Genomic DNA, 25,558 nt, shown 5'->3' with positions numbered 1-25,558 from the left:
TCTTTTGGAACAGAAATGTTTATCTAACGCCTATACTCCCATTGTATCTTGGAAGTAAATAACTTGTTTTTGATTTACAGGCTCATAGCTGGAAGGGATGTGCCTTGTCTCAGATGAGACATGGGACTTTGGACTTTTGAATTAATACTGGAATGAGTCAAGACTTTTGAGACTTTTTGGAAACCATAATTGTATTTTGCAATGTGAGAAGGATATGAGATTTGGGAGGAGCCAAGGGCAGAATGCCCAAATCTCATGTTGAATTGTAATCCCCAATGCTAGAGGTGGGGCCTGGTGGGAGGTGTTTGGGTCATGGGGGAGGATCCCTCATGGCTTTGTACTGTCTTTGCGATAGTGAGTTCCCATGACATCTGGTCATTTAAAAGTGTGTGGCACCTCTCTTGCTCCTGCTCCCACTTAACATTCCCCCATGAGTAAAAGCTTTGTAAGTCCTCTGCAGAAGCAGATGCCAGCACTATGCTTCTACAGCCTCCAGAACTGTGAGCCTATTAAATCTCTTTTCTTATAAATTACCTGGTCTCAGATATTTCTTTATAGCAAGGCAAGGGTGACCTAATACATAGCTATAGCTGTTTGCATCTGAAAAGACAGCAAGCAGTACCAGATAGTCCATAGTACATGTAGGCAGAATAGTTCTATGACCAGAATTTAATCTTCCTGTTCTGAGAAATGGTAGGTTATTGAGGCTTAGAATAGTCCACGAAGGTATTGCCAGGGCAAGGGGAGTTTGAGCCAAAACTCATGTAACTGTGTTGCCATAAGAACTGTTTATATTTACATAATTAATATTTACTTCTTTTTTCCACTCCAAGATTTGGTATAAGGGGAAAGAAGTTACATTTTTCATCTTCTTATGCTCATAAAGCATCTTCCATTGCCAAATCCTCCAGCTTTTGTTCTATGGAAAGAGATGAGGAAGACTCTATAATCGTCTCAGAAGGAATAATTGAGGAATACCTAGCATTCGATCACATAGATATGTGAGTATTATGCCTTTTAAGCTTTTTACTCCCCTCTTATTTTGTGTATTAACACCTATTTTTTCTAAATGATACTACCAATGTATATTATTAAATATATGCCAGTTTCTGTTATTTATGTTATTTCTCAGGTATCCAGAATTTATGTTCTTATTGCTTCCATATACTAGACTTCCTTGTGTATTTTATAACTTCACACATCATTTGCCTGTTCCTGAGATTAGAGATTTTAAAATAAGTTTATTTTTTCCCCACATAGTTTGATTTTACCCTTTTGCAAATTACCACCAGTGGGAACTTTGAAACCTTTTAAAAGAGCAGTTGAAGAGATATGAACTTTGTTTACATAAATTCTGTTTGAAAAATGTATATACAGGCCGGGCGCGGTGGCTCACACTTGTAATCCCAGCACATTGGGAGGCCGAGGCGGGCAGATCACTTTGGGTCAGGAGTTTGAGACTAGCCTGGCCAACATGGTGAAACCCCATCTCTACTAAAAATACAAAATTAGCTGGGCATGGTGATGCGCGCCTCTAATGTCAGCTACTTGGGAGGCTGAGGCCAGATAATCGCTTGAACCCGGGAGGTGGAGGTTGCAGTGAGCCGAGATCACGCCACTGCATACCAGCCTGGGCAACAGAGCAAGACTCCATCTCCAAAAACAAAACAAAACAAAAGAAAATAAAAAGGTATAAACAGTTTGTTTAAAACCTTATGGTTGGCACAGATTTTATAATTAATAATGTCTATTTATATCTATTCTAACTATATTCCAGCAGTAGGCCTATCACATAGATATGATTTATCTTCTTTACTGGATAGGTGAGAATCAGAGTAGTTAATGATTTGTCTAAAGTAAAGCTAAAACCAAAACCTTATTCATCTGATTCTCAATCCAGTCTTCTCTTCACTATTCCTTGCTACCTTTCTGTGACATTAACCTGTTAAAACTATTCCTCTAAGCCTTTAAAAGTTCCAGATTTGATAGTCACAGCAGCATATTTGAAAATAAGTGAGAATTTCTCTTTAGGCTGTGCGGCTGTGGTTAGGTCTAGTAGTTAGTATTGTGTCACATGATTCTGGATGCATTTTTTTTTCCCATTATATTTTTTCCCATTGTATTTCCTGCTGAGCCATGTTCACTCACATATCACTCATGTGCACACAGCCCTAGGGCCAGCTAAATATAAGCCAGGCTTCTATACATAATACCACTGAGCTAGAACTGGAAGCAGATTATTTTGGTTTTCCAAAGATTGCCTCCTTCCCTTTCACTTCTCCTGTGTCAAATTACTTCTATTTTCTATTTATTACTTCTATTTGGCCTTTGTCAAATTAATTCTATTTTCCATTTTTCCTCAAATCAAAGTGAATTTTCAGGTAATACACGGACAATTTTAGAAAGGCAGCCTTCCCTTCAGCATCATGAAGTCTTTCCTTCTTGCTTCTGTTACAGAGAAGAGGGATTTCATGGGAAGAAATCAGAAGCAGCTACAGAGAAACAGAAATTAGGGTATCCTCCCATTGCTCCATTTTACTGCATGAAAGAAGATGTCCTTGCTTATGTGTTTGACAATGTATGGTGCAAGGTTGTGAGCTGTATGGAGCAGTTGACACGTAGTCACTGGGAAGGATTTGCCTCTGGTAAGGATCTTTGTGAAAATAATGTAAAAATCAATTGTTTATGATTTCTAAACCCTAACCAGTCTATTAGATGATATGCTTCATAGTGCAAAAGGTGCGTATGGGCCAGGCACAGTGGCTTATGCCTATAATCCGAACACTTTGGGAGGCCAAGGGGAAGGATCACTTGAGCCCAGGAGTTTGAGACCAGCCTGGGCAATGTAGTGAGATCCCATCTCTCTAAAAAAATAAAAAATTAGCCAGGCATGGTGGCATTCACCTATAGTTCCAGCTACGCAAGAGACTGAGGTGGGAGCATCACTTGAGCCCAGGAGGTCAAGTCTGCAGTGAGCTATGACTGCACCACTGCACTCTAGCCTGGGCATAAGAGAGAGACTCTGTCTCAAAAAAGAAGAAAAAAAAAAGTGGGTATGAGAGAGAGGAAAAACCCAAATGTGTTTCCCTAAATGTTTTTTCCTACTCTCACATACCACAACATGTCTGACACCAGTAGGTAGGGTTTTTTCCCCCACAACCCAAGCAATTCTGACACCACATCCTATAATTCAGTTCAGTTCTGACACAGTCTACCAGGAGATATTGTCAGATCCCACAAATTAAGGGCCCAGTCCCACAAGACTACCCCCAACTTCAGATGCTAGTTGCAAGCTCCAAGTTGTGACCTGTACTTCTGACCTACCAGCTATTTAGGTCTCTCTGAACCTAGTCCTTTAGGATTTTTATGGAGGTTTCATTTTGTAGGCATGATTCAATTGTTGGCCATCGCTGATTAACTCGACCTTCAGCCCCTGTCTTCTCCCTAGAGGTTAAGGGGTGGGGCTGAAAAAGTGAAAAAGTTCCAACCTTCTAATTACGTGGTTGGTTCCCCTGCCAACCACTATCTCCCTACCCAATCCTCAGACTATCCAAGAGCCCCTAACCACCAGTCATATCATTAGCATACAAAAAAAAAAATACCACTTTGGGTATTATAAGAGTTTTAGGAGCTATGTGCCATAAACCAGGGGCAGAGACCAAATATCTGTTTATTATCATCTCATGATATGATATGGAATGACCCATATATTTAGTCTCTGCCCCTGATTTCAGATCATAGTGGGTCTGACTTATGTTTGTATTTCCCACAAAAACTAACAGGTATTTAGTAAATATTTGAGAATGAGTAGATCGATAAAAAGGCCTAGTCTGTGATGATTAGACAGAGCTTGCACTTTCTCTTTGAATATAATGATTTATGAAGAAAAATCATGTGCAAGTAGCACGTTTTTTAAACTGCTTTATTAAAGCATAATAGATATATAATAAACTGCACTATTTTTTCTTTTCATTTTATTTTTTATTTTTATGTATTTGAAGGGTCCAAGTGCAGGTTTCTTATGTGCATGTATTTCTTAGTGGTGAAATCTGGGTTTTTAGTGACCTCAGGTGGTACACTAAAATATTCACTCAAATAGTGAATATTGTACTCAATAGGTAATTTTTCAACCCTTGCCTCCCTCCCACCTTCCCACCTTTCAGAGTCTCCAGTGTTTCTTATTACACTCTGTATGTCCATGTGAACCCATTGTTTAGCTTTCACTTATAAGTGAGAACATGTGGTATTTGACTTTCTGTTTCTGAGTTATTTCGCTAGGATAATGGCCTCCAGTTCCATCTATGTTGCTGCAAAAGACAGCCTTTATGGAAAAAAGCATGGATATTTCTCAAATTTCATTATTTTGTATGGCCAAGTAGTAGTCCATTTTATGTATCCAGTCCTCTGTTGATGGACACTTAGGCTGATTCCGTATCTTTGCTACTGTGAATGATGGAGCGATAAACATATGAGTGAATAAATATGTATTTTTTGAGACAGAGTTTCACTCTTGTCACCCAGGCTGGAGTGCAGTGGTGTGATCTTGGCCCACTGCAACCTCTGCCTCCTAGGTTCAAGCGATTCTTCTGCCTCAGCCTCCCAAGTAGCTGGGATTACAGGTGTGCACCACCATGCCCAGCTAATTTTTTGTATTTTTAGTAGAGATGGGGTTTTGCCATGTTGTTGGTCTTGAACTGCTCACCTCAGGTGACCCACCTGCCTCAGCCTCCCAAAGTGCTGGGATTATAGGCATGAGCCACTGCGCCTGGCTGTAAATATTTTTTTGATATAATGATTTCTTTTTGTGTATATACTCAAGAGTGGGACTGCTGGATCAAATGGTAGTTCTATTTTTAGTTCTTTGAGAAATCTCCATGCTTTTTTCCATAAAGGCTGTACTAATTTACCTTCCCACAAACAGTGTATACAGTGTTCCCTTTTCTCCACATCCTTGCCAACATCAGTCGTTTTTCATATGTTTGTTGGATGCTTGTATGTCTTCTTTCGAAAAATGTCTGTTCATGTCCTGTTTCTCTCTCTCTCTCTCTCTGTCACCCAGGCTGGAGTGCAGTGGCACAATCACAGCTCACTGCGGCCTTGACCTTCTGGGCTCAAGTGATCCTGCTACCTCACCCTCCTGAGTAGCTGGGACCACAGGCATGCACCACCACGACTGGCTAATCTTTTGTATTTTTTTTGTAGAGGCAGGGTTTAACCATGTTGCCTGGGCTGGTCTCAAACTCCTGGGCTCAAGCGATCTGCCCGTCTTGGCCTCCCAAAGTGCTGGGATTACAGGCATGAGCCACCATGCCCAGCCTGTTCATATTCTTTCCCCCCTTTTAAATAGGGTTATTTTCTTATTGGGTTGAAATCCTTGTAGATTCTGGATATTAGTTCTTTGTCAGATGCATAGTTTGCAAATATTTTTTGCCATTATGTAGGTAGTCTGCTTATTCTGTTATTTCTTTTGCTATGCAGAAGCTTTTTAGTTTAATTGAATCCCATTTGTCTATTCTTGTTTTTGTTGCTTTTGCTTTTGAAGACTTGGTCTTAAATTCTTTGCCTGGACAATGTCCAGAAGACTTTTTCCTAGGTTTTCTTCTAGGATTGTTACAGTTTCAGGTCTTGGGTTTAAGTCTTTAATCCATCTTAATTTTTGTATATGGTGAGAGGTATGGATTCTCTTAATTTTTGTATATGGTGAGAGGTATTTTTCTGCATATGGCTAGCCAGTTTTCCCAGCACCACTTATTTAATAGAGTCGTTTCCCCAGTGTATATTTTTGTTGACTTTGTCAAAGATCAGTTGATTGGCTTTATTTCTTGGTTTTCTATTCCATTCCATTGGTCTGTGTGTCTATTTTTATACCAGTACCATGCTGTTTTGATTACTATACCCTTGCATAATTTGAAGTCAGGTAATGTGAGTCCTCCAGCTTTGTTCTTTTTACTTAGGATTATTTTAGCTATTTGAACTCTTTTTTGGTTCCATATGAATTTTAGGATTTTTTTTTCTAATTCTGTGAAAAATGGCATTGGTAATTTGATAGGGATTGTGTGGAATCTGTAGACTGCTTGATCTGTATGGTCATTTTAACAATATGGATTCTTTCAATCCATGAGCATGGGATGTTTTTCCATTTGTTTGTATCATCTATGAATTCTTTAGTCAGTGTTTTGTAGTTCTCCTTATAGAGATCTTTCACCTCCATGCTTAAATATAATCCTGGATAGTTTACTTTCTTTTTTTTTTTTTTTTCCAAGGCAGAAGAATTTTTCTTAGTACAGAACAAAATGAAAAGTCTCCCATGTCTACCTCTTTCTACACAGACACGGCAACCATCCGATTTCTCAATCTTTTCCCCACCTTTCCCCCCTTTCTATTCCACAAAACCGCCATTGTCATCATGGCCCGTTCTCAATGAGCTATTGGGTACACCTCCCAGACGGGGTGGTGGCCGGGCAGAGGGGCTCCTCACTTCCCAGTAGGGGCGGCCGGACAGAGGCGCCCCTCACCTCCCGGACGGGGCGGCTGGCCAGGCAGGGGGCTGACCCCCCCACCTCCCTCCCGGATGGGGCGGCTGGCCGGGCGGGGGGCTGACCCCCCCACCTCCCTCCCGGATGGGGCGGCTGGCCGGGCAGAGGGGCTCCTCACTTCCCAGTAGGGGCGGCCGGGCAGAGGTGCCCCTCACCTCCCGGACGGGGCGGCTGGCCAGGCGGGGGGCTAACCCCCCCACCTCCCTTCCGGATGGGGCGGCTGGCCGGGCGGGGGGCTAACCCCCCCACCTCCCTCCCGGACGGAGCGGCTGGCCGGGCAGAGGGGCTCCTCACTTCCCAGTAGGGGCGGCCGGGCAGAGGCGCCCCTCACCTCCTGGAGAGGGCGGCTGGCCCGGCGGGGGGCTGACCCCCCCACCTCCCTCCCGGACAGGGCGGCTGGCCAGGCGGGGGGCTGGCCCCCCCACCTCCCTCCTGGACGGGGCGGCTGCCGGGCGGAGGGGCTCCTCACTTCTCAGACGGGGCGGTTGCCAGGCAGAGGGTCTCCTCACTTCTCAGACAGGGCGGCCGGGCAGAGGTGCTCCCCACATCTCAGACGATGGGCGGCCAGGCAGAGACGCTCCTCACTTCCAGGATGTGATGGCGGCCGGGAAGAGGCGCTCCTCACTTCCTAGATGGGATGGCGGCCGGGCAGAGACGCTCCTCACTTTCCAGACTGGGCAGCCAGGCAGAGGGGCTCCTCACATCCCAGACGATGGGCGGCCAGGCAGAGATGCTCCTCATTTCCCAGACGGGGTCGCGGCCGGGCAGAGGCTGCAATCTCGGCACTTTGGGAGGCCAAGGCAGGCGGCTGGGAGGTGGTTGTAGCGGGCCGAGATCACGCCACTGCACTCCAGCCTGGGTGCCATTGAGCACTGAGTTAACGAGACTCTGTCTGCAATCCCGGCACCTCGGGAGGCCGAGGCTGGCAGATTACTCGCGGTTAGGAGCTGGAGACCAGCCCGGCCGACACAGCGAAACCCCATCTCCACCAAAAAAATACGAAAACCAGTCAGGCGTGGCAGCGCGCGCCTGCAATCGCAGGCACTCGGCAGGCTGAGGCAGGAGAATCAGGCAGGGAGGTTGCAGTGAGCTGAGATGGCAGCAGTACCGTCCAGCTTCGGCTCGGCATCAGAGGGAGACCGTGGAAAGAGAGGGAGAGGGAGACCGTGGGGAGAGGGAGAGGGAGAGGGAGAGCGTTTACTTTCTTATAGCTATTGTAAATTGAGTTGCCTTCTTGATTTGGTCCTTGGCTAGATCATTAATGGGGTATTGAAACCCTACTGATTTTTGGATCTTAATTTTGTATCCTGAGACTACTAAATTTATCGAATCTAAGTTTTTTGGTAGAATCTTTCAGGTTTTCCAGATATAAGATCATACCATCAGCAAACAGGGCAATTTGCCTTCCTCTTTTCCAATTTGGATGCCTTTTGTTATTTTCTCTTGCCTGATTGCTGTGACAAGGACTTGTTGAATAAGACTGGTGAAAGTGGGCATCCTTGTCTTGTTCTAGCTTTAGGGAATGCTTTCAGTTTTTCTCTGTTAAGTATAATGCTAGCTATGGGTTTGTTGTTTACGGCTTTTATTATGTTGAGGTATGTTTCTTCTATGCCTAGTGTGTTGAGGACCTTTATCATGAAGTAATGTTGAATTTTATCCAGTGCCTTTTGTGCATCTACTGAGATGATCATTTGTTTTTTGTCCTTAATTCTGTTTATATGATGTATCACATTTATTGATTTGCATATGTTGAATCATCCTTTCAACTCTGGGATAAATCCCACTTGATCATGTTGTATTATCTTTTTGATGTGCTGTTGGATTTAGTTTGCTAGTATTTTGTTGAGGATTCTTGTCCATATGTTCATCAGGGATATTGGGCTTTTCTTTTTTCATTGTGTCCTTGTCTGATTTTGGTATCAGAGTTATACTGGCCTCATAGAATAAGTTAAGGAGAATTCCCTCCTTTTTAACTTTTTTGGAGTAGTTTCAGGAGGATTGGTATTAATTATTTGTATATTTGGTATAATTTGACTGTGAATCTATCTGTTTGTTTGTTTGTTTTAACCTATCTGATTTTTAGGCTTTTGTTGTTGTTGGCTGTGAATCTATCTGGTTTTTGTTGTTGTTGTTGTTTGTTTTTCAGTTTTTGGTTTTTTTGGAACAGAGTCTCACTCTGTCACCCAGGCTGGAGTGCAGTGGCATGATCTCGGATCACTGCAACCTCTGCCTCTTGGGTTCAAGCAATTCTTCTTCCTCAGCCTCCCAAGTAGCTGGGACTACAGGTGTGCCACCATGCCTGGCTGATTTTTCTATTCAAAATAATTCTATTCAGGTCAAACTCCTGACCTCAAGTGATCCACCTCCCTCGGCCTCCCAAAGTGCTGGGATTATAGGCATGAGCCACTGCACCCAACCCCATCTGGTTTTTAGGCTTTTTTTTGTTGGGAGATTTTTTATTACCGATTCAATCTCACTACTCATTATTAGTCTGTTTAGGAGTCCCATCTCTTTCTGGTTCAACCTCAGTAGGTTGTTGTGTTTCCAGCAATTTACCCATTTCCTCTCGGTTTTCTAGTTGGTGAGTGTATAGTTGCTTATAAATCTCTCTGATGATCTTTTGTATTTCTGTGGTATCAATTGTAATGTCTCCTTTTTCATTTCTGATTGTGTTTATTTCAATCTTCTATCTTCTTAGTTATTCTATTGGTTTGTTCTTGTTTTTCTAGGTTTTTTTTTTTTTTTTTAGATGCATTCTCACTCTGTTGTCCAGGCTGGAATGCAGTGGCATGATCTCGGCTCACTGCAGCCTCTGCACCTCTGCCTCCCAGGTTCAAGCCATTCTCCTGCCTCAGCCTCCCAAGTAGTTGGGATTATGGGTGCACAATACCATAACCAGCATATTTTTGTATTTTTAGTAGAGATAGGGTTTTGTCATGTTGGCGAGGCTGGTCTTGAACTCCTCACCTCAAGTGATCTGCCCACCTTGGCCTCCCTCCCAAAGTGCTGAGAGTACAGGCATGAGCTACCATGCTCGGCTTTGTTTTTTCAGTTCCTTGAGGTGTAATGTTAGGTAGTTGTGATCTTTTTACTTTTTTTTAATTAAAAAAATTTTTTTTTAGAGATTGGGTTTTGCTATGTTGCCCAGACTGGTCTCAAACTCCTGGCCTCAAGCGATTCTCCTGCCTTGGCCTGCCAAAGTGCCAGGATTACAGGTGTGAGACACCATGCCCAGCCATCTTTCTACTTTTTTGATGTAGGCATTTATTGCTATAACTTTCCTGTTAATACTGCTTTTGCTGTATCCTACAGGTTTTAGTAGATTGTATTTTTATTTTCATTTGTTTCAGTTTTTAAATTTCTGTCAATTTTTTCATTGACCCAGTGATTGTTCAGGAGCATGCTGTTTAATTTCCACATATTTGTATGGTTTCCAGAGTTCTTTGTGGTGTTGATTTCTGGCTTTATTCCACTGTGGTCTGAGAAGATACTTGATATGATTTCACTTTTAAAACATTTGTTAAGATTTGTTTTATGGCCTAATATTTGGTCTGTCTTGGAGAATTTTCCATGTGCTGATGAAAGAATGTATATTCTGTAGTTTCTGAGTAGACCGTTCTGTAAATGTTAAGTGCATTTTGGTCTAAAGTCCAATGTATGTCCAATATTTCTTTGTTTTCTGTCTCTTTGCTCTGTCTAGTGCTGTGAATGGGGTGTTAAAATCCCCACTATTATTGTATTGTTGTCTGCTCTTTCTTTAGGTCTAATAATATTTGTTTTGTGAATTGGGGTGCTCTGATGTTGGGTACATATATATTTAGGATTGTTACATCCTCTTGTTGAATTGATCCCTTTGTCATTATATAATGACCTTCTTTGTCTTATTTTTACATTTTTGATTTAAAGTCTGTTTCATCTGCTATAAGTGTAGCTACTCCTGCTCACTGTTGATTTCCATTTCTGTGGAATATTTTTTTCCACTTGTTTACTTTAGTTTTTGTGTCTTTATGGGTAAGATGAGTCTCTTGTAGGCAGCATATAGTTGGATTATTTTTTTTCAATCCATGCTGCTAATCTGTGTCTTTTAAGTGGACCATTTAATGCATTTACATTCAGGTTAACATTGATATGTGAGACTTTGTTTCTGTCATATTGATGATTGTTTTTGAGTTGTTTTATAAATTATGTTTCTTTTTCTCTGTCTTTTGTCTTTGTGGTTTAATGAAATTCCAGCATTAAACTATCAAAATGGTGCCAGCTATGACCTTGTGACCACAGAGGATGGGACCTCTCTTAGGTGAGCAGTATGAGCAAGAAGATGTGAGGAGTACAGTCCACTCAAGTCTTGGTCTCACAGCAGCCTATACCAGGGAATTAGGTATTGTCCTAGGTATGCATAGGAGAGCTTGGCTTCCCTGTCCCTCCTCTACCAGGTGGCAGCTGCAGCAACATCAACTCAAACTTGGCCCAAGGACAGGGTGCACCCCAGTATTAAATTCTCAAAATGCACTTGGGCCTGCCACCAGGGAGGGTAGAGCCCCTCAAACTACATATTTAAAGTGTGTTATAAGTTCTGACATATGTATACACCCATGAAACCATCACCACAATCAATATAGTGAACATAACCATCACCCCCAAAAGTTTATGCCTTTCATAATCCCTGCCTCCTGCCCTTGCCTATCTCTGCATCTCCAAAGTGATTATCACAAAAAGAGTGATCTGCTTTCTGCCACTGTAGATTAGTTTGCATTTTGTAGTGTTTCATGTGAGTGGAATCGTATGCACTCTTTGTCTGGCTTCTTTCACTCAGGATAATGATTTTGAGATTCATCGCTGTCATTATGTGTATCAATAATTTATTCCTTTTTATTGCTGAGTAGTATTCCATTGCATCACAATTTGTTTATCTGTTGATGGCCAGTTTGATTCTTTTCAGCTTTGAGCCATTACATGTAAAGGTGTTATGAGCACTATTGTACAAGAAATTGGAGGCATACATATTTTTTTCTGTTGGGTAAATTCTTCATAGTAGAATGGCTGACTTATAGTTAGATATACATTTCACTTGTTAAGAATTGTTTATGTAGGTTTTCTGTGCTGCTTAACAAACTGTCACAAACAGTGGCTTCAAACAACATACCTCACATATTTGTGAGTCTGAAGTCCAGGAACAGCTTAGCTAGTTCTCTGTTTAGGGTTTCACCTGGCTGCGTTTAAGGTGTTGGCCAGGGCTGGGCTCTCATGTGGAGACTCAACTAGAGAAGAAGCCATTTACACTTTTGTGTATTCTTAGAAGCATACAGTTCCTTATAGCTGTAGTATTTATGTCAGCTTTATTCTTCAAAGCCAGGAAGAAAGACTGAGAGCTAGTGGACTAACAAGACAAAAGCCTATATAATATAACGTGATCATGGGAATGACATCCCATTACCTTTACCATTATCTATTGGTCTGAAGCAAGTCACAGGTCTTGCCCACACTCAGAGTGGGGGGATTACACATAGGCATGAACACCAAGAGGTAGGAATCATGCATGGGCCACCTTAGAGTCTGTCTACTACATGCCCCAGTGATTCATGTTCTCCCACATGCAATACATTCACCTCACTCATGTGGTTTTCAAGAGTCCCATCCCATTGTAGCATCAGCTCAAAGGTCCAGAATCTTATCATCTAAATCAGGTCCTGGTGTGGATGATGTTCCTAGATGTAATCTATTCAGTACAGGTTCTATACACAATTTCTCTCCATCTGTCGATCTGTGAAACTAAAGAGACAAGTTGTCTGACCCCAACACACCCAACATACAAGAGTGGGACAGGCAAAGGATAATAGTTATAGATAGCACAGTTAAAAGGAGTGGGGAATGGAAGGTTAAAAAAAGGGTTCATAGCAATTCTGAAATCCAGCTGGGTAAATATTGGGAGTTCCATGACTAAGTTTCGAGACCTGGGACTAATCCTCTGCAGTTCTTTGCTCCATTCTCTGGGTGCCTGGTTTCACCCTCTGAATCATCTTTCATTTTTTCATGAAAGGTAGCATGTGTTTGTAGCTAAGTAGTTCTATCAGGCTGCTTCTTGCCAGTAGAACTTTGGGGGTCTGACAACCTTCTTCCATTTCGTAGTGACTCTGTCCCTTTAGTCCAAATTGGCAGTTTTTCTGTTGAAATAATTTTCTTAAAAACTTTTTGGCTCTTGATGCTATCAGTGGGGTTTACCAAATTAAACAAAAGCCATATCTGTATCTTTTCAGATAATTTCTTCTCTATCTTAGGGTCCTGCTTGAATGGCTGGCTGAGAGACAAAGCCCTTAAGTTTCATAAAGACTCTGTGGTTTGGTTAAGAGGATCTTTGAGATAAACCCTTAATCTCTTGAGAGGACCCTTTGTGTGAGTGAATACTCTAATCTTTTGATCTTTCTGAGATATTAGTAAAAGGTTGTCTACTCACACCTTTTTTTCTCTAGATCACTCTGTCCAATATTAGCATCTTTCATCCTCTAGAGAGACCGAGAATTTTCAAAATCATCAAGTCCTGGTTACTTTTTGTTGAACAGTTTTCCCCTCAATTTCTCTCTCTCATCTTACATTTTATTATAAGCAGCAAGAAAAAACTTAGGCCTCACCTTCAACACATGGATTGGGTCATCACTTACAAGTTGTGCTTTCTACGAGACCACAGGAGACCATTTCACTAAGCTTTTTGCCACTAAATAACAAGTGTCTCCCTCCAGTGGCCAATAACATGTTCCAGGTCTAGATTTCTGCTCAGTCTGTTCAGGGCAATTTATGCATTTTTTATCATGCTTCTCAAAATTCTTCCAACCTGTATCAATGAATAGTCAAAAAGGAAATTAAGAAATGAATTCATTTACAATAGTATCAAGAAGAATAAAATAAATAAATGTAACCAAGGAAGTACAAGACTTCCACACTGAAAACTATGTAATATTATAGAAAGAAATTAGAGGAGACCTAAAGAAATGGAAATACATCCCATGTTTATGGAGTTGAAGGCTTAATATTGTTAAGATGTTAATACTCCCCAAATAGATCTACAGTTTCAGTACAATCCCTATCAAAATTCCAGCTGCCTTTTTTTGTAGAAATGGGCAAGCTGATCCTGAAGTTCACATGGAAATGCGAGAGGCCTTGAATAGTCAAAACAATATTTATAAAAAATAAAGTTAGAGGATTCACACTTCCTGATTTAAAAAGTTACTACAAAACTGCAGTAATCAAAACTGGTTGTGTGAAACTGGCGTAAGGACAGACAAATAGATCAATGGAATAGAATCAAAAGTTCAGAAATACACCCACACATATGTGGCCAATTAGTTTTCAAGGGTGCCAAGATCATTCAATGGGAGAAGAATAGTCTCTTTAACAGATGATACTGGAACAACTGTATATTCACCTGTAAAAGAATGAAGTTGGATCCTGACTTCATACCATATACAAAAATCAACTCACAATGGATCAAGGACCTAAATTTGAGAGCCAAAATCATAAAACTCTCAGAAGAAAACAAAGGAGTAACTCTTCATGACCTTGGATTTGACATTACATTCTTTAGATATGACACCAAAAGCATGAGCAGCAAAAGAAAAAATAATTTGGACTTCATCAAAATGTAAAACTTTGTGCTATAAAAGACATTATCAAGGAAGCGAAAGACAACCTGTGAAATGGGAGAAAATATTTAGAAATCATATAACTGATAAGCATCTAGTATCCAGGGTAAAGAACTATAACTCAATAATAAAAGCTCAAACAACCCAATTTTAAAATGGGCAAATAATTTGGATAGATATTTCTCCAAAGAAGATACACCAATGGTCAATAAGCACATCAAAGACGTTGTACATCGTTAGTCATTAGGGAAGTGCAAATAAAAACCACGACGAGATACCACCTCATGCCCACTAGGATGGCTATGTGTATATATATTTTTAATTACATTTTATTTCTTAAAAGAAAAATAACAAGTGTTAGTAAAGATACGGAGAAATTGGAACCCTCATACATTGCAGTGGAAATATAAAATGCTGCAGCTATCGTGGAAACAATTTGGCAGCTCCTCAGAATGTTAAACACAAAATTGTCAAAAGACCAAGAAAATTCCACTCCTAGGTATATAAAAAAGAGAACTGAAAACATATGTCCATACAAAAACTTGAACATGAATGCTCATAGCAGCATTATTCATAATAGCCAAGAAGTGGAAACAACCCAAATGTCCATCAGCTGATGAATGAACAAAATTGGGTTTATCCATGTGTTGTGGGATGAATTGTTTCCCCCCTAAAATTCATATGTTGAAACCCTAACCCCCAAAGTGACTGTATTTGGAGACAGGCTTTTAGGGAGGTAATTCAGGTTTTGAGGTAATAAGAGTGGGCTCCTAATCCAATAGGGCTGGTGTCCTTGTAAGAAGAGGAAGGGACAGCGGAGATCTCTTTCTATTTACACGTGGAGAAAAGGCCATGTGAGGACAGAGAAAGAAGGTGGCCACCGGAAAGCCAGGACAGCACCTTGATCTTGGACTTCTGGCCTCCAGAACTGTGAGAAAATAAATGTCCATTGTGTAATCCACCCAATCAGTGCTATTTTGTTATGACAGCCCTAGCAGACTAGTACACCATGCAATGGAATATTATTCAGCCACAAAGAGGAATTAAGTACTGATACATGTTACAACATGGATGAACCTTGAAAATATGCTAAATGAAAGAAGCCAATCACAAAGCACCATGTATATGGTGATTCCATTCATATGAAATGTCCAGAATAGGCAGAGCCATAGAGACAGAGTTTAGTGGTTGCTGGGGGATGGATGAAGAGGGAAATTGAGAGGTACCGTGTTTCTTTTCAGAGTGATAGAAATTTTTTGAAATTACATAGTGGTAATGATTGCACAACATTGTGACTATATTAAAAACCACTGAACTGCATACTTTAAAATGGTTAAAATGATGAATTTTGTTATATGAATCTTATTTAAAAAAAATTTTTTTTAATTCTTTCACCCTGAAAAATGTCCATTAATATTTCTTTTATGTGGGTCTGCTAGTGATTAACTGTTTCTTTTGTAGATATGAAAATTCCTTTATTTTGCTTTCATTTTTGCAAGATAATTTTATGAACTATGTGAATAGTTTGCCTTCTAGTACTTTTAAAATGCTGTCCATTTCTTCTCGCTTGCATTGTTTCTGAAAAGAAATTTGTTGTCATCCTTATCTTTGTTCCTTTGTGCATGTATTTTTTTTTTCTGGCTGCTAAGATTTTCTCTTTATCACTGGTTTTGAACAATTTGATTATGATGTGCCTTAATGTAGTTTTCCCCATGTTTCTTCTGCCTGGAGTTTGTTTAACTTCATAGATTTGTAGGTTTGTTTCCATTGTTTGGAAAGCTTTCAGCCATTATTTCTTCAGATTTTTTTTTCTGTCCCCCATCATCCATCAGGACTTCGGTCACTCATAAATTAGTCCATTTGATCATTGACCCCTCAGGTAACTCATGCTTTTAAAAAATTTTTTTTTGTATTCTTTTTTTTCTGTGTGTATTTCATTCTGGGCAATTTCTATTGTTATGCCATCAGTGTTCATTATCTTTTCTTCTACAACGTTGAATCTGCTCATTTAGTGTATTTCATGTGAGATATTGTCATTTTCATCTCAAAGTATGATTTGAGAGAGACATATATATTTTCCATGTCTCTATTTGATATTTTGAAAATGTGGAATAATTTGAATATCTGTGTTAATTCTAGGTTGGTTTCAGTTGATACTCCCTTCATTATGGCTTGTATTTTCCTACCTGGTGATCTTTGATTTCATACATTGTGCATTTTACCTTACTAAGGGATGAATTTCTTTTTATTACTGCATATTTTCTTGAGCTTTGTTCTGAAATGCAATTAAGTTACTTGCAAACAGTTTGATCCATTCTGGTCTTTCTTTTATGATTTGTTAGGTCTGGAGCAATGTTCAGTCTAGAGCTAATTATTACCCACCTATGGAGGCAAGATCTTATTCTGCCCAGTGCTCAATGAATTGAGTTTTTCTGGTCTGGAGAGTGGGAACAGGCAGTATTCCTTGTTCCATGTGAGCAGCAAGTACTGTTCCCTTCTTTCATTTTTTTTTTTTTTCCTAGCCTCCGGTGGCTTCTTCTCATACGTGCACTGATAGTACATTTTGAATGCTCAAATGATGCCCCACCCTCTGCAGATATCATGGGTTCTCTTCCTGTGTATTTCTCTTCTCTAAGATACTCTGTTCTATGAATCCGAGCTGCCTTGGTCTCTGGACTCTCAACTCAGGGAGTCCACCAGGCTGTGCCTCAGTTCCCACTCTTTATGCCATATCTTGGAAACTTTTTCAAGGCAATTGCAGGTCCAGTCTCATTTGTTTATCATCTCAGGGTTTACTAACTTTCATTATCTGATATACAGTGTCTTGAAAGCCATTGTTTCATTGTTTTAGGAGAGTAAACCCAGTTCATGTTACTCCATCTTGGCTGGAAGCAGAAGTCCAACATTTTTAAACTTTTTATTGAATCACAGCTTGCCAAGAGTAAAAGGGAAAAAAAAGTTTTTATTGAAGTGTAATATACACATAGAAAATTACAAAGTAAATTTACATCAAGTAAGCTTGAGGATTTTTTGTCTCTACAAAAAGTAAAAATAATTAGCCAGGGCGTGGTGGTGCATGCCTGTAGTCCTAGCTACTCAGGGGACGAAAGCAGGAGGATCCCTTAATCCCAGGAGTTTGAGACTGCAGTGAGCTATGACTGTGCTAATATACTTCAGCCTGGATGACAGTGCAAGACCCTGTCTCTAAAAAGAAAAACAGTATGCTTCTATGACCAGCACCCAGATCAAGAATATTGCCAGTACTCCAGAAGCCTTTCTCATGCTTTCTTTCAGTCAGCTACTTAATCCCTACCCCCACAAGAGTAACCCCATCCTGACTTCCAACAGCACAGATTAATTTTGCCTGTTTTAAAATTTTGTAAGAATGGATTCATATAGTATATACCCTTATGCATCTGGCTTCTTTTATTCAGTATTATATTTGTTAGATTCAGTTATGTTTTGCTCGCAACAAGTTTATTCTCATTGCTTATAGTGTTCCGTTGTATGACTATATCACACCCTACTGTTGATGGATATGTGGGTGGTTTGTCTAGAATATAATACTATTATGAATATTTTTGTATATGTCTTTTGATGAACTTAAGTACTAGACACATAAGGGTAGAATTGCTAGGTCAGAGGATATGCTATTCTAACTTCAGCGGATATGGCCAAAAAAATTTTCAAAGTGGTTATATCTACTTACAGCCTCTCCAGTACTGTGTGAGAGTTCCAGTTGCTCCACATTTGCCACACTTGATGTGTAGTCTTTGTGGGTTTGTTTTATTTTTAAGCCACTATGTTGTATGTGTGTTAGGGTTTTTTTTTTTTAAGCTTGTATTAGAGAATAGGACTAGCACTCTCTTTAAAATGAACTAGTTTATATTATATGAGGTTAATTTTTTTGAGACACAGGACAGGTGGTAATTAAAAGTCCAGAGTCATACCCAGACTCCCATAATAATAAACCCTGGTAATAAACAAAGGAACTCCTTCCAGTTTCAGTGTATCAACCACCATGTACCAGATAAAATCTTATTTCACCTTTCACAATTTACCAGTGTTGGGCTGTGACTTAATATTTTTATTTTTCTGTGCATTCATAAATTAAGATTATTTTATTGTATTATAACTGTAATTTTGAGACTAAAATCTAAAAACAAGACATCATGAAATGGAGCTGGAGGATCTCTAATTGGCATTTAGTAGGTTGACTGAAATACCTTCAAACAGGGGTCAGGAAACAACTGTCTATGCAGAGGCTGGTGGTAAAGATTTTAGTCTTTGACAACCATCCGGTCTCTGTTGCAACTACTCAACTCTGCCCTTGTAGCATGAAAGCAGCCATAAATAAGATGTAAATGAATGAGCTTGGCTATGTACACTAGTACATACTCAGTACATATGTTCACCAAAAGATAGGTGCAAGAATGTTCATAAATAACTAGAAAACATACATCAGAAACTACCCACATGTCCATCAACAGTAGAATGTGATATATTCATACAATGGAATACTATACCACTATGAGAATAAACAAATGATTATTACAACTTTTTTTTTTTTTTGAGACAGTCTCGCTCCGTGGCCCAGGCTGGAGTGCAGTGGTGTGATCTCGGCTCACTGCAAGCTCCGCCTCCTGGGTTTAAGTGATTCTCCTGCCTCAGCCTCCCGAGTAGCTGGGATTACAAGTGCCTGCCACCACACCCAGCTATTTTTTGTATTTTTAGTAGAGATGGGGTTTCACTATGTTGGCCAGGCTGGTCTCGAACTCCTGACCTCAGGTGATCTGCCCACCTCGGCCTCCCAAAGTGCTGGGATTACAGGTGTGAGCCACCGCACCCGGCCACACCGTTATTTTGAAAAACAGGCAGTAGTAACAGGTATGGGGTTTCTTTTTGGGGTGATAAAAAGTTATTGAACTAGATAGAGGTAAGGGTTGCACACCATCATGAATGTAACTAATGCTGCTGAATTGTATACAGTCCTGTGTGGCATAATGACACTTTGGTCAATGTTGGACCACATATATGATGGTCTCATAAGATTATAATGGAGCTGAAAAACTCCTATCACCTAATGACATTGTAGTTGTCGTAAAGTCAAAGCACAGCTCATTACTGATGTGTTTGTGGTGATGCTGGTATAAACAAACCTACTGCACTGCCAGTCATATAAAAATACAGCATAAACAATTATGTACAGTACATATACTTCATAATAAACGATTGTTACTGGTTTATGTATATACTATATTTTTATCATTAAGAGTGTTCTCCTACCATGTCTTTTAAAGTTAACTGTAAAAGAGCCTCAGGTAGGTCCTTCAGGAGGTATTCCAGAAGAAGGCATTGTTACCACAGGAGATGACAGCTCCATGTGTGTTACACAACCTTTGAAGACCTTCCAGTGGGACAGGAAGTGTAGGTGGAAGACAGTGATATTGATGATCCTCACCCTATGTAGGCCTAGGCTAATGTGTGTGTTTGTGTCTTAGATTTTAACAAAAAGATTAAACAGTAAAAATTAATTTAAAAATAGGCAAACCTCATAGAATAAGGAAATAAAGAAAAAATATTTTTGTACAGTTGTACAGTGTTTGTGCCTTAAGCTGTTATTTCAAAAGGATCAGAAAGTTAAAAAAATAAAAAATTTATAAAGTCAAAAAGTATAACTTAGGGTAATTTTTTGAAGAAATTTTAAAAAATGTAGTGTAACCTAAATGTACAGTGTTTATAGACAGCCCAGTAATGACCTAGGCCTTCACATTCACTCACCACTCACTCAGTGACTCACTCAGAGCAGCTTTCATTCCTGTAAGCTCCATTCATGGTAAGTACCCTATACAAGGTACCTGCACCATTTTTATCTTTTGTACCATAATTTTATTGTACCTTTCCTATGTTCAGGCTTGTTTAAATATATAAATGCTAACCATTGTGTTACAGTTGCCCCCAGTATTCAGTACAGTAACATGCTGTACAGGCCTGTGCCTAGGAGCAACAGGCTGTACCATTTAGCTAAGGTGTGTAATAGGCTGTACCACCTAGGTTTGTGTAAATACACTCAGACTTCACACAACAACAGAATCACCTAATAATGCCATTCTCAGAAGGTATCCCTGTTGTTAAGTAACATGAGTGTAAAATGGTAAGTCATGTGTATTTTACCACAATAATTTTTTTTTTTTTTAAGTAGCAGGCCAGATTTGACCCATGGGCTATAGTTTGCCAACCCTGCTCTACAATGTGATCCCCATGAGAAGCAGTGGCATATAATGATTAAAAGTACAGACTTTGGGCCAGGCACAGTGGTTCACACCTATAATCCCAGCGTTTTGGAAGGCCGAGGCGGGTGGATCATGAGGTCAGGAGATCAAGACCATCCTGGCTAACATGGTGAAACCCCATCTCTACTAAAAATACAAAAATTAAGCGGGTGTGGTGGCGGGCACCTGTAGTCCCAGCTACTTGGGAGGCTGAGGCAGGAGAATGGCATGAACGTGGGAGGCAGAGCTTGCAGTGAGTGGAGCTTGCGCCACCACATTCCAGCCTGGGCGACAGAGCGAGACTCTGTCTCAAAAAAAAAAAAAAAAAAAAAAGATACAGACTTTGTTGCCAGACAACCTGGGTTTGACCACTGGCTCTGACACTAACTTTATTTAGATTCTTGGCTAGTTGCTTAACTTCTTTGAGCCTGTTTATCTATAAAATGAGTATAAATACTAATATCTATTTCATAGTATTGTTTAAGAAATAAACCAGTTACATGAAAGTATATAGAGTAGTTCCTGTAATATTTAAGAGCTCAATAAATGTTAGCTATTGTCATTACTTTTTATTATAATACCTGGAAGTACAGAAAGAGAACACTTGCAGTTTTGGCTTTGTCATGGACCAGTTGGTTCATTGTTGTTAGAACAAACTGACAGGTGCTGGTACAAACCTATCTCTATTATTAGAGCAACTTTCCCAACCTCTATGTGAAGAGAAAAGCCAAACTGCATGCAGGTTTGCAATATATGCAGTAGGGCTACTTGGTCTGTGAACTGTAACCTCAAAGTATATAAAACTCTGGTGAAATGTAATCACCTATTTATAACTTGTTTTTATAATCATTTTAACTTTTAATCAAGACAGTTTTAAAGTCTAAATTAATGAAGAAAAATATTTATTTTTTATTTTTATTTATTGAAACAGGGTTTCACTCTGTTGCCCAGGCTGGAGTGCAGTGGGGCCATCACAGCTCACTACAGCCTCAACTACCTGGGCTGAAGCTGTCCTCCCACCTCAGCCTCCCAAGTAGCTGGGACCAAGGGCACGTGCCACCATGCCCAGCTAATTTTAATTTTTTTTGTAGAGATGGCGGTCTCCTTATGTTGCCCAAGCTGGTCTTGAACTACTGGCCTCAAGCAATCTGCCTCAGCCTCCCACAGTGCCGGGATTACAGATGTCAGCCATCATGCCCAGCCTGCTTGGTCATTTGTATGGTGTCTTGCTCTTAGTCGTATTTTCTATTTCTGCTTTTGTTTTACATTCTACATCTGTCAATTCCAATTTCTGAAGTCCTTGCTGATCTGACTATGCTGTTTCTGCCTGCTGTTTTTCAAGATGCCTTGTTTCTTCGTGGATGTGATTCTTAACAGTGATTTCTAATCTCATAACTTTACCTGTGGGAATTGAGGTCTGGATTAATGAAGGTTTCCCTAGAGCTATACTGTCCAATAGAGTAGGCACCAGCCACGTTTGGCCATAAGTTAAAATTAAATTTAAAATTCAGTTCCTCACTCCCTAGCCACATTCTAAGTGCTCTATAGCTATAGGAGGGTGGTGGCTACTACCACACTGGACAGCACAGTTGTAAAATATTTCTGTCAACTCCAAAGGTATGTAGGACAACTGTGCCCTAGAGATCTTTTTCTCTTTCTGCCAGGTACCAGTAGGCATCATCAGCCTGGGAAACCACTTTCAGCTAGTCTTGGTTTGAGGGGTTTTCTTGAACCATGCAGGTGGCATAAAATTGTACTGCAAAGATAAGTGAAGCCTTGTTTGAGATTATGAATTCTAAGGAGAGATCTTTTTTCACAATACTGTTGCTGTGGGCCAGAAGATTATCCATGGATAATATATCCTGTTCCTTTGCCCAGATGATGAGAGTAATGTTGCAGTTACCAGACCCAATTCAGAAAGTTCCTGTGTGCTGAATGAACCACATCCTTTGGTGTTACCACGAGTGCCACAGTCTAAGGTGCTGTCCATTACCTCAAATCCGGTAAGCCCCAGAGGGATCAGTTGGAGACTCCAGGGCTACTCTCACCAGAGGAAATTTGCTCAGAGTTGTTTGCCTTACTTGTATGATTTCTGACTCAGTATGTTTTAGTACAGTTATGTGTTTATCATAATAATCCAGTGACTCTTTGCATTGGTTTCAGTTTAAAATATTAATAGCAAATTAGAGTTGATAAATATTTCTCAGTCAGCTCTTCTAATGAGGCATCTGTAAGTTGTGCAACCTAGAATCAACCATGTGGTCAGCCTAAGTCTGTTTTGGGAAGAATGGAGGATACCCTTATGATAAAAATGACTCATCTTAGATTCTCTATGGCCTTGACATTGTCCTTTGAACGCCTCCTTCCTTTTGAGTTTTTCCTTCCTTTTTCTCTCAACTTGGCCCACCCTGTTTATTTTTTATTTTTTCATTTTTTTTTGAGACAGAGTCTCGCTCTGTCACCCAGGCTGGAGCGCAGTGGCATGATCTCGGCTCACTGCAACCTCCGCCTCCCAGGTTCAACCAGTTCTTGTGCCTCAGCCTCCTGAGTACCTGGGATTACAGATGTGCACCACCACTCAGCTGATTTCTGTATTTTTGGTAGAGACAGAGTTTCACCATGTTGGCCAGGCCCGTCTCGAACTCCTGGCCTCATGTGATCCACCTGCCTCAGCCTCCCAAAGTGCTGGAATTACAGGCATGAGCCACCGCACCTGGTCCCTGTTTGTTTTTTAGAGAGAGGAGTCTCACTATGTTGCCCAGGCTGGTCTCAAACTCCTGGGCTCAAGCCACCTTCCCACCTCAGCCTCCTGAGTCGCCACCATACCCAGGCTGTTTTTGTTTTTTAATATTTAAATCTGTTAACTTTTTTGCCTTTTGGATGTTTAGTACTCATAAACCAGGTATAAAAATCAAACAAAAACAAAGAGAAAAGCTATTTCAAGTGAGTCTGAACAAGCACAAAGATGGTATTTCTTGCAGGAGGCAGATGAGATTGGTCTTATCCCTGTGTAATGATTTATGTAGTCTCAGTTCCTACACAATAGTTTCCTGGTGTTACTTTTAAGGTGGAAAAAAAAAAAAAAAAAACAGAGAGAAAGGTGTTGGCTTATTGGCCAGATGTTATACAGCTGGATTTACAAAACAGGTATTTAAAAAGAAAATTAGGCCAAGGTGGGTGGGTCATTTGAGGCCAGGAGTTCAAGACCAGCCTGGCCAATTTGGTGAAACCTCATCTATACTAAAAATACAAAAACTAGCTGGGCATGGTGGCAGGCACCTGTAGTGCCAGCTACTCTGGAGGCTGAGGCAGGAGAATCACTTGAACCTGGGAGGCAGAGGTAGCAGTGGGCCGAGATGATTACGCCACTGCACTCCAACCTGGGTGACAGAGCAAGACTCCGTCTCAGAAAAAAGAAGAGAAAATTATGAAGGCTCGTAAGTCACCACACCAGGGATGAACCAGGTAAATTAATGTTCCTTTTGTGGTAGTAAAGCACTGCTGCATGTTGAACTGGTGTGGCTGTGGTTTAGTGACCTAAGCCCTGAATAGTTAGACGTTCTGGTCGCTGATGACCTAAGAAAGGAGAAGAGTTAATTCAAACATTCTGAAGAGAAAGAGGAAGGAAAATACATTCTGTGGCAGCGGAGACTGCCAGAAAAGGCAATGAGCTGATGACCTGAGAAAACAAGCAGGGCTCTAGGGGGGCAATGCCAGTCCAAGAAACATTACATCCTGCTAAAATTAGAACAGGTAAGCTTACCTCCTAGTACAGAGTCTTCAGGATTTAGGTTATCATTGAGGGCTGACCTGCTCCACAGGTAGTGAAAGAGAAGGATTAGTTTGTACAGAGTGCAGGATTGTGTGATGATGAAAGAGATTAAGTTAGAGTTTCCCCTTATTATTTTCTATTATTGTTCCATATTTTGTCTGTGAGTTTTCTCTTCTATTTTAATGTAAACAATAATAATAAAGGTCCTCACTCCCCGTAAGAGGGCTGTTAATTGTTTTCATCCAGATTGATCAGGCTTCCCCTACCTGCTGTCATTTAGGAATGGAGAGGAAAGGAGGGACCCTATCACATGGACAGTTGACTTCGGGCCCCAGCTACGGGCCCCAAGATGTTATAAAAATTAAAGCATGGGGAAAAAGTATAAATAACCAAATTGGAAATATTAACTTTTGGCAAAGTTGGAAAACCAAACAGGTATCTTCTCCAACCGATCATGAGTACTGTCTTCTTTCAACACGTAGATGAGTCTCTGTCAAGCAAGCAGACATCAGCCAAATGTGAATGATCTCTTGGTTCATGGAATGCCTCTACAGCCAAGAAATCTCTCCTTAATGGACAAGCTCCTGTAAGAAGTTCAACATTTTCAGACTATACAGTGTAAAAGGGAAATAGAGGGAAAGCAAAATCAGTTTATCAGTATGCATGTATTGAGTGCCAACCAAGCAACCACAAAAACTCCTGGGGAGTAAAACATCCAAGGGACATGGTCTCCACCATCAGGGGGCTGATAATGTAACTGGAAAGAGAAGACATACGTGGGTAAAAAAAGACCTAACCATATGTGGCATTTTTGTAACTAAGTGCCATGTGCGTGCTGTCCAGAATGAGTGCTGACAGCCCCAAAGCATTCTGGTGGGTAAGTGTAGGTTTTGAACTTGTCCTTGAAAGATGGGGCTTTGGATAAGCAAAGGAGAGCAGCAAGGGCATTCTAGGTAGGAGGAATGATATGGGGAAAGGTTTGGAGATAAGAAAATACAAAATATTTAGGAAAGATAGCAGATCACTTTTGACATAGAAGAACGGAAAATAGGTCAGAACTTTAATGCTTCTGATCAAAGATAATTGACAATCTTCTAGAATTAAAATAGACCATGGTGTGACTAGCGGGAAAGAAGTGACTATGGAACTAATGAATGTTAGGACCAGATTGTGGAGCGTTTTGAGTGTCATGTTTTTGGGATTCATCCACGTTGTTGTGTATGACCTCCTCCCTTGCTGAGGAGTATTCTATTATAATACACACAATTTATCCATCTGCTCTCCTGTTAATCAACACGGGTCATTTCCAGGTTAGAGGTATTACACATAATAAAGTTACTCTAA

General features: G+C 40.4%; 2 protein-coding genes across 5 annotated transcripts in view; one reads left to right on the top strand and one right to left on the bottom strand.

Moving 5' to 3' along the window:
• The window catches only part of FAM149B1 (family with sequence similarity 149 member B1), a 75,993-nt gene that overhangs the window by 39,612 nt on the left and 10,823 nt on the right, over positions 1-25,558 (top strand). For all 4 annotated transcript variants that reach the window (XM_055353500.2, XM_031015178.3, XM_031015177.3 and 1 more), the window contains 4 exons: positions 834-1,001; positions 2,458-2,645; positions 22,321-22,445; positions 24,697-24,800. In XM_055353500.2, coding sequence (XP_055209475.2) covers positions 834-1,001; positions 2,458-2,645; positions 22,321-22,445; positions 24,697-24,800 — 585 coding nt within the window. The remainder of the gene's footprint in view (positions 1-833; positions 1,002-2,457; positions 2,646-22,320; positions 22,446-24,696; positions 24,801-25,558) is intronic.
• Positions 11,379-25,558, bottom strand: part of DNAJC9 (DnaJ heat shock protein family (Hsp40) member C9) — a 30,851-nt gene continuing 16,671 nt past the window's right edge. Inside the window, exon 5 of the mRNA XM_055353502.2 lies at positions 11,379-12,305. Within this exon, the coding sequence (XP_055209477.1) occupies positions 12,189-12,305 (117 nt within the window). The 3' untranslated portion in view covers positions 11,379-12,188. The remainder of the gene's footprint in view (positions 12,306-25,558) is intronic.

This window comes from Gorilla gorilla, chromosome 8, assembly GCF_029281585.2.
Source record: "Gorilla gorilla gorilla isolate KB3781 chromosome 8, NHGRI_mGorGor1-v2.1_pri, whole genome shotgun sequence".
Lineage (NCBI taxonomy): Eukaryota > Metazoa > Chordata > Mammalia > Primates > Hominidae > Gorilla > Gorilla gorilla.
Note: the sequence above shows the minus strand (reverse complement) of the source record. Positions and strands in the feature narration are given on the sequence as shown.